This window comes from Arachis hypogaea, chromosome 19, assembly GCF_003086295.3.
Source record: "Arachis hypogaea cultivar Tifrunner chromosome 19, arahy.Tifrunner.gnm2.J5K5, whole genome shotgun sequence".
Taxonomy (NCBI): domain Eukaryota; kingdom Viridiplantae; phylum Streptophyta; class Magnoliopsida; order Fabales; family Fabaceae; genus Arachis; species Arachis hypogaea.
The window spans coordinates 44,518,922-44,528,194 of record NC_092054.1 but is presented as its reverse complement, the minus strand read 5'-3'; the positions used below and the strand labels follow the sequence as shown (position 1 = coordinate 44,528,194).

Genomic DNA, 9,273 nt, shown 5'->3' with positions numbered 1-9,273 from the left:
GTAAGCCAGAAGGGATAATGACCCTAAGCCGGCCATATTTTGAAGAAAGTTTCTTTGAAGTCATGGAAGGTGTCTTCGAAGAGACCGAAGATCCTCCGATTTTGTATAGCTTGAAAGGACAGGTACTTCTTCTTGTGCTTATCCTCCCTGGAGGGATTTGTAAGTAGGAAAAAGAAAAGGAAGACTTCGACAATAGCTGGGAGCTCTAGGTACTCGCAAACCATCTCAAAGCACCGGATAGCAACCCAACTATTCGGGTGAAGTTGGGAGGGGGCAGCATTACATTTATTTAAGAGAGCTTGGACAAAAGGTGAAAAGGAAACCTGATGCCCAGGACGGTGAACAAAGGCACCCACATCTAGTTGGGGACACGGGGACATCAAGGTTAAGGTGGCAAATACGTTTCTGGGACCCGGAACTAAGCTCGTAGTTTTCCTCCTCGAGACCACCACCACATATTGCTCCCATATCATAGAACTCCTGAAGGTCCTCCACAGTTATCCTGAAGGAAATACTCGTCATGTCGGATGTATACCATCCATAACAATTTGTGGCCCTAGGCGAGGGAGGAGCCATCCCATGAGGTCGCATCGCCATACCTATAGTAGAGGTACCACTTAAGTTAATCGCAAGGCTGAAGCCAGATCCTAGTCCAAAACTAAGTTATCCTACACTAAACCACCCTAGCCTAAACTATGAAAATGACACCTATGGTACACCCCCTAAAAACTACCTAGCAAATGCCATATTTGGAAATGACGGCAGCAAAGAAAAGCAGAGCAACAATGGCAAGAAATAAATAAAAAGACTACTTACCAATAATTGTGACACAAAACGGTGCTGGGAATGGTAAGTCCCTCACGGTAGTAGTACGAAATCCGCAGGCAAAGATGGAAGTAGCAATCGCAAAAGGGAAGATGAAAGAAGTGGGTGAGTGGTGGTGGTAGTTATGGAAAAGGAGGGGAAGAATAGAAATGATAATATAAAACAAAGGTGGTAATTGTAACTGTAGAAAAAGAAGCGCGAAAGGTCAGGGGCAAAATCGACTTTTTTGCGCGCTTTCAAATCACACTCAAGTGCATTTAATGACCTAAGCATGATAATCGAAGCGACGCCTTCAAAATAGGCATTAAGGGCAACTCCCATGCGTGAGGAAGCCTCCAGAAGCCCGGACCCATGACGACGAACCCGCATTGGGTAGAGGCTATCATTACGAGACCACAAGTAGGTGAATGCGCCAATCGTGAATCTCATGCCTTAATGCATTGGGGGCATTGTTTTGCCCCAACCCAACAACAGGGGGCCACCAAGCGAATATGCGCCCTTTTTATACAGGTAGACGCACTCCACGTAACTCAATCTTCTTTAGAAAGATCTCAACAGCTGGCAGAAGCTTCTGAGGAGCTAGGCCTTAGCAGAAAGAAGGCCCACCCGAATGGGAGAGAGACATACCGCTCTCCCTTAGTACGTCACTATTACCCTAAATTAGCCTATTTATCATACAGACGCTGACTTTGACATCGGAGTGTCCTTTTAAATGGCTCCACCTGCTGACCAACCGATAACACATCGGACAGCCTTCCATCTCCTAATCCGCGTTCGGATCCTGATTCTCACCTTAGCCCATCTTGACCGACCGACTCATCGAATAACCAAACAAATTATTTTACAAAAAATACTAGAGAATCAGTAGAATTTATTATTTTTGGCTAGCAATTAGTCATTAATATTTAAAAGTATATGCTAAAAGTATGATGTTAGATTACTAGACTAAAAAAATTTAATTAATGACTAAAAGTGATAGACAAATACAATAAATTTTATTGGTCTTTAAATTTTTTTATTTTATTGTTATTTATGTTTTTGTCCCTAATATTCTAATAAAAAAAATGTAAAAATACTAAATCCAAACCCTTCCTTCTTTCATAATTTAAACTCGTGAACTAGAGGAATTTAAGAATTTTAACCTTCCTTTCCTTCCCTTCTCAACTTCTCAAAATATTTCATTTTCTTTTTTTTTTTTTTTGGCAACTCAAAAACACACCACGAAGGACCCTTTAGAAGGAGTTAATTATTAAAAAGAACATTTTTTACAAAAATTATATATATATATATATATATATATATATATATATATATATATATAGAGAGAGAGAGAGAGAGAGAGTGTGTTAAGGAGTTGTTTAAGAGAAAGCACAAGGACTAACAAGCAAATAAGTCAACTTAAACAAACTCTTTTAATAATTAATTTTAAAATTTTGTAAAGATCAAAATTTAAATAATTAAAATTAATTAAATTTTGAATAATTAGGATCCCACAAATAATCTCCACACAAACTCTAATTCCTCTTTTCTAAGCCCTGCCGTCACTCATAACCACACACTGCACCTCCATTGTACCGCCGCAACACTGGGGCGCCCCCGTCATGATCGCCGTAAGCTCTGCCATTGATGCAGGACTCTTCATCAACCAGAATAACATGCCATCGTGCCGCCCGCTTTATCGTATGGCAATCACTGGCCTTTCTTCGGTGACGAAACCATCTCAGCCATTGCACTCCCTATCGAGCTGCTATTGCTGCGTTGCCGTCTTCGTGTGAGATGTATGTGCGGTCCTTCACGCCATTCACGTCGCTGCTGCAGGGAGAAGTCGCACGAGTGATGCGATTGCACTCTCCCATCCTCCATCGCGCCACAGTAGGCCCGTCCTCCCTTGCGTCGCTGCTCTCCCTCCGCCACCATAGTCTTCTTGTGATTTGGACTTTTACGATGTGATTCCGATAATTTTTCATGTAATTTAGATTTTTTCCAATATAATTGGATGTTTTTAGTATATTGTGGATGTTTTGTTATCCGTAAGAAATGTATTGGAGTTTAGAATATGGATGTACAAAAAAAAAACACATCTAATTACAAAAAAAACATCTACAATTCTGACACTGAATTTTATGTGATTTGAATTTTTTTTATGTAACGTAGATTTTTTTTTTATATAATTTGGATGTTTTTTGTCTTTTAGTAAAAAATGTATTAGTGTTTAGGATGTGGATATTTCTTTTATAAAGAAAAAAACATCTAATTACAAAAAAACATTCACAACCCCGAAAAAAAAATTTAATATGATTTAAATTTTTTTTAATATAATTTAAATTTTTTCATGTAATTTGAATATTTTTTGTATAACTTGAATTTTTTTTATTATATTTAACTTTTTTTAATATACTGTGGAGGTTTTTTGTGAGCCTTAGGGTGCAGTTCAAAATTGGCTAAAGTTGACTGCACTCCTTATTAATTACCGAACGGAATTGAAGGTTAAAATAAGATTTTAGTCCCTACAAAAATTTTCTTTTGATTTTAATCCAATAAAATCTTTTCTGTAGAATTTATTGTTAATTTGCTGTTAAGAGTTAAGACTGACATGACATGGTGTGACATATCTAGCCACATCAATATTTGAACGTAGAGAAATTAGATATTGGAAGAAGCCAAATAAGAACAGGGGCATAATTGAACTTGAGGATACTCAACAAATCTTGTTGCAAGAGGACAGAAGCCATGGTGGCTGCTCGAGTTGGAGGGGCCCACAAGAGAAGGAATGACAGAGAAAAAATCAACGGAGGAGGTTTATAAGAGAGAAGAATGATTGGAAAAAAGAAAAAGAGATAGTATAACACTGACTTAATTATAGTTAGTTTTGCTTTTTGTAATTAATAATTTTTAAATTTTAAATTAAATTAAATAAATTTTATCCACATGACGTAAAAGTGATTGGAAAGAGCAAGAACTTTCATTTACTCTCAGAGCAAGTGAGCAACTAATAATTTCTCTTCAACCTTCAATGTCAACATTAACCTGCTGCGTTACAAAATAACCATAGTGATTAAAACAGAAACTTTTTAAATTTTATTAGACCAGAACTAGAAGAAATTTTTATAGGGACCGAAAATTTATTTAAACCAAAAGTTAATTATGAGTGAAAATGGAGAACTATGACCCCCTTAAATAAACAATGTTCAATATGATTCACGATTTGGCACCTATGACCCCACTTAATATTATGAAAAAATTACAGTGAAAATGGAGAAGAAAAAAAAATAATAAAGGATATCTACTCATTTCCATCAGAGTCATCATTAAATATATACATGTATGGAATCACAGTAGTGCGATCAATTAATTCATTTTCAGAAACCTGAGAATTTACCCCAGGTGAGCTCCAACCTAATCTTTGTATGTAAACAGCATCATATGCTTCAATATTCAATCCTGAAGCAAGAAACAGTTGAATCTCATACACAAATCTCTCTGTTCTTGCTCCCAGAAAAGGCCTTGCTGCTTCAGATACTGATGTCTTGAACTCCTCTTGTACCTTTTCAGGTGCATTCATGTGTGACTTCTGCTCTCTTCTGGAAGTTTAAGAATTAGCAGAAATCATAACTGATTTGGGATTTGGCATACTCAAATGATGTTAAACCGGCTAAAGATGCACGAAGAAACTTACTTTGTCAATGATGCATTCACCACTCCAAAAATATGGTAAACAATGATGTCAACATCTTCCTCCTATAATTTAAGCAAAAAGGAGGAATAAGTTAAGATGGACAACTATGCAATCTTCTATTGCCCTTTTATTTTTCATTCACTAAACAAAAAGACCAGAGTGAGAAACCGGAAATTTCATTCATAATTTGGCAGCATTTTGCTAATGAACTTTTTCTTTTTTTTTTCCCCAGTTACAATAAAGAATCAGAGAGCTGCAAACAAATTAAACTAACTAAAGAGAATTCATAAAAAACATTAATATGGTACATTCATTAACCTGAATAAGAGCTTGAATTTCCCTTCTTAACCAACCCTGAAGCCAGCTGTTTGGCTGACAATACTTACGAGATTTCCAATAATGTGATATATTGAATACGTCATCCAAGAAACCTAATCAAAGTTAAAAGCAAAGAATATACTCATATAAAGATAACTAAGATGGATATGAAGTAGAAGACAGACAGACCATTATTGAGCACAAAATTTGTTAAATAAGCAGCTGTAGAAGGAAGACCTTGTTCAGTGTAATAGCATTGCAATCTATATCTGTGAGCTCTCGACAATGTAAAACTGCATACACAACTATAAGGGCTCAGTAAAGATACTTCTACTGAAACTTTAACAGACTTACTGATCAGACAAACCTATACTCAAAATCTTCATTTAGATAATGCCGCTGAAAACAACTTCCATCAACTCCATGTATTATAGAAAAGTTTTCTGTCTGCATATTAGAGAAACAAGTACAAAGTCAGCAGCACATTTTATCAACTAAAGACTCAATTTGGCCCGTGAATGCCATAATCACATGGCGTGAGTCACTAAGGGACCGAATTAGGTCAGAGTCAAATTTTTGGGGGACCATTGAGTCACAGAATTCAATCAACTATAGGGAACTATTTCGGGTCAATTGAAATTTGAAGGATCAAATTCAGTAACAATTAACTACGGGGAACTACTCGAGGTCAGTTGAAATATGAGGATCAAATTTAGTCACAAGTGAAATTTGAGAAACCAAATTCAGTGCTTATTCCCATGTTATCCGATCATAAGTCAATAATCACCTTCAAACATTTTGGATCCCAAAACTGGGAGCAATTAGAAGTCAATGATTAAAATTCTTATAAAGGGGATTACTTTAGTGGCCAAAGAAACAACAATAACAATAATAATTATCTATCTTGTGCCTTAAGGGCGTATGCTAAGTTTACAAATTTAAAAAGTTTTCATTAAAAATATAAAAAATTTAAATTTCTAATGCATTTGTTTTGCATTAATTAAATGAAAATATTTAAAACTTTTCACTGGTAAATTTATCATCTGCTCTGAACACACATGTTAGCTAAACCCTGAATGTATTTCCAAAAATTTGAAAAATTAGGAAACCTTGCAAAGGGGGCATTTGACAGAAGAAGGTTGAGAACGGTGCTTGCTGGCAACCACCTTGGTCCAGCGTAAAATGCAATTGAAGCAAAACTTATCTGCAACACAAAAGAACAAGCTTAGTTACTAAGTATTATCCCAATGAATCTCCTCTTGGTATTAAACCAGAATTTTCCCCAAAAGACATTATTTGTTTAATGGCGTCCGAACGAAATGAAATGAAATGAAATTACGGAAGCATTTGTCGAGGTAGGAAGGTTGAAGAGTGGGTCCTAAGCAAATTGGGCAGCAGCTTCCGGTGTCAGTGTCGTCCTCCGACGAGAGCGACTTGATAGCGTGAATCGCCGCCGCGTCGTCTTCCATGTTGTGCTCTTGATTCTGCAGACTTTACACTTTCATCGCAATCATCAAACACTCTTCCGCTTTTTAATAATTTTCTTTTATTGAGTTATTTTAAGGAGTTAATAGTCAAAATCGTCTTTGAAAGATATCCGATCTCCATCATGGTTTTGAAAATCGGACCGAATCGGCTGGTTCAACCGGAATAACCGGGAATCGGTGGCCTAGCCGGTCCGGGTGACGGAGATAACCGTCTGGCAAAAAATCGGTGAAAAAACTGGTCGAACCGGCGGTTAACCGGCAAATCGAAAGAACCGTCCGGTTTTTTGGCGGTTTAGTGGTTTGCAGCTTCAATGCCAAAACGACGTCGTTTTGGCTTAAAAAAAAAAAAAGAAGAAAAGGCAAACGCGTAGCGCCGAAACCTAACCCACTACCACTAACCCTAATCTCAATCTGAGCTCAGCTCCCCTTTCCCCTAACCTAATCTGCACCAGCCTCCATTCACCCAGCAAGGCCACCATTCGCCACCGACAACCATCGACAGCAGCCGCGACCACCACCGGCCGAGCCTGCCTCCTCGTCGCCGAACGTCACTTAGCCCGCCCCTCATTCGCCACCCACAACCATCGACAGCAGCCGCGACCACCACCGGCCGAGCCCGCCTCCTCGTCGCCGAACATCACCTAACCCGACCCTCATTCGCCACCCACAACCATCCACAGCAGCCGCGACCATCACCGGCCGAGCCCGCGTCCTTCTGAATTCGGTAAGACTCTGTTCTATGCTCCTTCTTGATTTTGGATTTTGATTTTCTGAGGTTCTGTGAGCTCGCCTGTTCTATGCTGCCTTCTTGATTTATGATTTTGATTTTCATCATTGCTGTTGTTGATTTTGAATAATGAATATGTTTTGCTACTTCTGTTTGTTGCTTAATGATGAAAATTTTTTGCTGCTTCTGGATATGCTTGCTGTTTCATTATATTCATGGTTTTCTGAATCATTGCTGTTGTTGATTTTGAATATGTTTTGCTGCTTCTGGTTGTTGCTTAATGATGAAAATTTTTTGCTGCTTCTGAATATGCTTGCTGTTTTATTATATTCAGAATGATGAAAATTTTTTGCTGCTTCTGAATATGCTTGCTGTTTCATTATATTCATGGTTTTCTGAATCATTGCTGTTGTTGATTTTGAATATGTTTTGCTGCTTCTGTTTGTTGCTTAATGATGAAAATTTTTTGCTGCTTCTGAATATGCTTGCTGCTTCATTCGGTTTCTCTGTTTTTCTCTCTAGATTTGTTTCCTCTGATTCAATTTTGTGTATATATGTATACATTTTTGTGTAAATTGTGTTGTTTTGAATTTGATTTGTTTTGTTTGAATGGTGCAGTACTGAAATTGATCTGGTTTTGAAACTTTAATTAAAATAAAAAAAAGAAACTGATGATCCTCTTCTGAGCTCACTGTCACCACGGTCATTCCTCCCTCGCCGTGTCTCCAGTAAGCCGCTGCTTCTTTAGTTTTGATTTCTAAGATTCTGGCTTCTGAGTTGATTTTTTGTACTAGATTCTGAATTGTGATTGTGTTCTGAGTTGGGTTGTTCCTTAATGTGAGTCTGAATTTAATTTGAATTGTTTCACTTAGTTTTTCTGTTTCTGGATTTGGAGGTTGAGTTGTCTGTAACTCTGTATTCTGAGTTTTTGTTGTTGAAAAGCATTGAATTTGTTGAATCTAGTTAGGGTTTGGTTAGTTATAAGAGGCTTGTTGCACAATAAGAAATTTCATCAATGTGTTATTCAATTGAATTATATATTGGCAGCCCAAAAAGGGATAATTGAATTGTATAAGAGAATTGATGTTGAATAATTAGCCTTGGCTTGACAATGTTGCCTGCAAGATCTTTAATTTTTTGCAGCTTGAGTGGAAATTCTGCCTCAGTTAGTTGTTTTAAAGTTATCAATAAATTTAACTCAATCTGAATATTATCAATGAACTTTTCATCTTCAATTTTTTTTATATCTTAAATTCTATTAAAATTTTTTTACTTAAAAATTCATGAATTTTAATGAATTTAAATATATAAAATTATATATTAAATTTTTAATAATTTTATTTAATATTTAATTAAACGGGTTGAACCCCGGTTGAACCCCGGTCGAACCACTGAACCAGTGAACCAGTCGCCTCACCGGTTCATTGATCGGTCCGGTTCTCGCAACCTTGATCTCCATTTTAGTCCCCGAAAGATAAAATTAATCAAAATCGTTCCCGAAAGTTACTCACGTTGCTCAAGTTTGTCCTTCCGTCATATGAGTTGGTGATGTGGCTAACGTTTGCTGAGCTGGAAAGTTAAGTGCCAGCGTGGTAGACTCCCAAACGACGTAGTTTCATTCATCCACCCCCAAATCAATCGAACGACGTCGTTTATGCTCCAGAGTGGGATATTCAAACGTTCTTCCCTTCTCTCCTCTGATAACAACCCTCTTCAACTTTCGCTCCAAAACCCCTCGTCTTCTCTTTACTCTGGTATTCTGTCCAAAAATCCTTTGATCAGAACCTCGTAGCGTTATTGACGATTCTCGTGCGTGTCGAGGCTTGTAGAGGAGTTGGCTCTACAACGTTGGATAGTTGGAGGAGCTTGCGGAGGAGTTTCGTTGTTGGAGGAAGGAACAGTAACTGCCATAGGGTAAGGTTTAATTTTTTTGATAGTTTCTGTTGATTTTGCAATGTTGCTGTTCGTTGGTTTAGGTTGAGTTAGTTCTAAGAACCATCTAGTGAGAGTAGGGTTCGGATTAGGAAGAACATGTTCTGTATGTGTTTGCCGTTAGGGGTTTCCTGGTCGTTATGCGGTGGGTTTTTTCTGGGGAATGGAGGGTTTGCGATGGTTATGTTTAGGTTGTTTGCTGTGTGTTGACATGCATGTGTAAGGCTGTAGTTGTTTCAGATTTTGTTGTTGACTACATTTATTTATTTTTGCACTTGTAGATGGAGGGTCCTCCTATGACGTTTGTA

General features: G+C 37.6%; 1 protein-coding gene across 2 annotated transcripts; it reads right to left on the bottom strand.

The window, feature by feature from the left end:
- Positions 1–4,095: 4,095 nt before the first annotated feature.
- On the bottom strand, positions 4,096–6,352 carry LOC112779502 (uncharacterized). Of its 2 annotated transcripts, none has more exons than XM_072227425.1 (7): positions 6,159–6,352; positions 5,929–6,023; positions 5,187–5,266; positions 5,057–5,112; positions 4,820–4,932; positions 4,502–4,563; positions 4,096–4,403 (listed from the first exon to the last, which is right to left on the bottom strand). In XM_072227425.1, exons 1-7 carry the CDS (start codon positions 6,286–6,288, stop codon positions 4,109–4,111), a joined length of 831 nt encoding a protein of 276 aa, XP_072083526.1. In that variant the 5' UTR covers positions 6,289–6,352; the 3' UTR covers positions 4,096–4,108. The 2 variants fall into 2 exon arrangements, with proteins under 2 accessions (XP_072083526.1, XP_025679586.1); XM_025823801.3 differs by having other exon boundaries at positions 4,096–4,406; positions 6,159–6,350.
- Between the last annotated feature and the right edge of the window lie 2,921 nt (positions 6,353–9,273).

Bases quoted from the DNA above. Each gene is read 5' to 3' on its own strand.
- LOC112779502 (XM_025823801.3), bottom strand. From the start codon at position 6,288: ATGGAAGACGACGCGGCGGCGATTCACGCTATCAAGTCGCTCTCGTCG. The intron at 5,113-5,186 runs GTTTGTCTGATC...TTGTGTATGCAG, and splicing joins AATGAAGATTTTGAGTATAG to TTTTACATTGTCGAGAGCTC. The intron at 4,564-4,819 runs GTTAATGAATGT...CTTAAATTATAG, and splicing joins AAATTCAAGCTCTTATTCAG to GAGGAAGATGTTGACATCAT.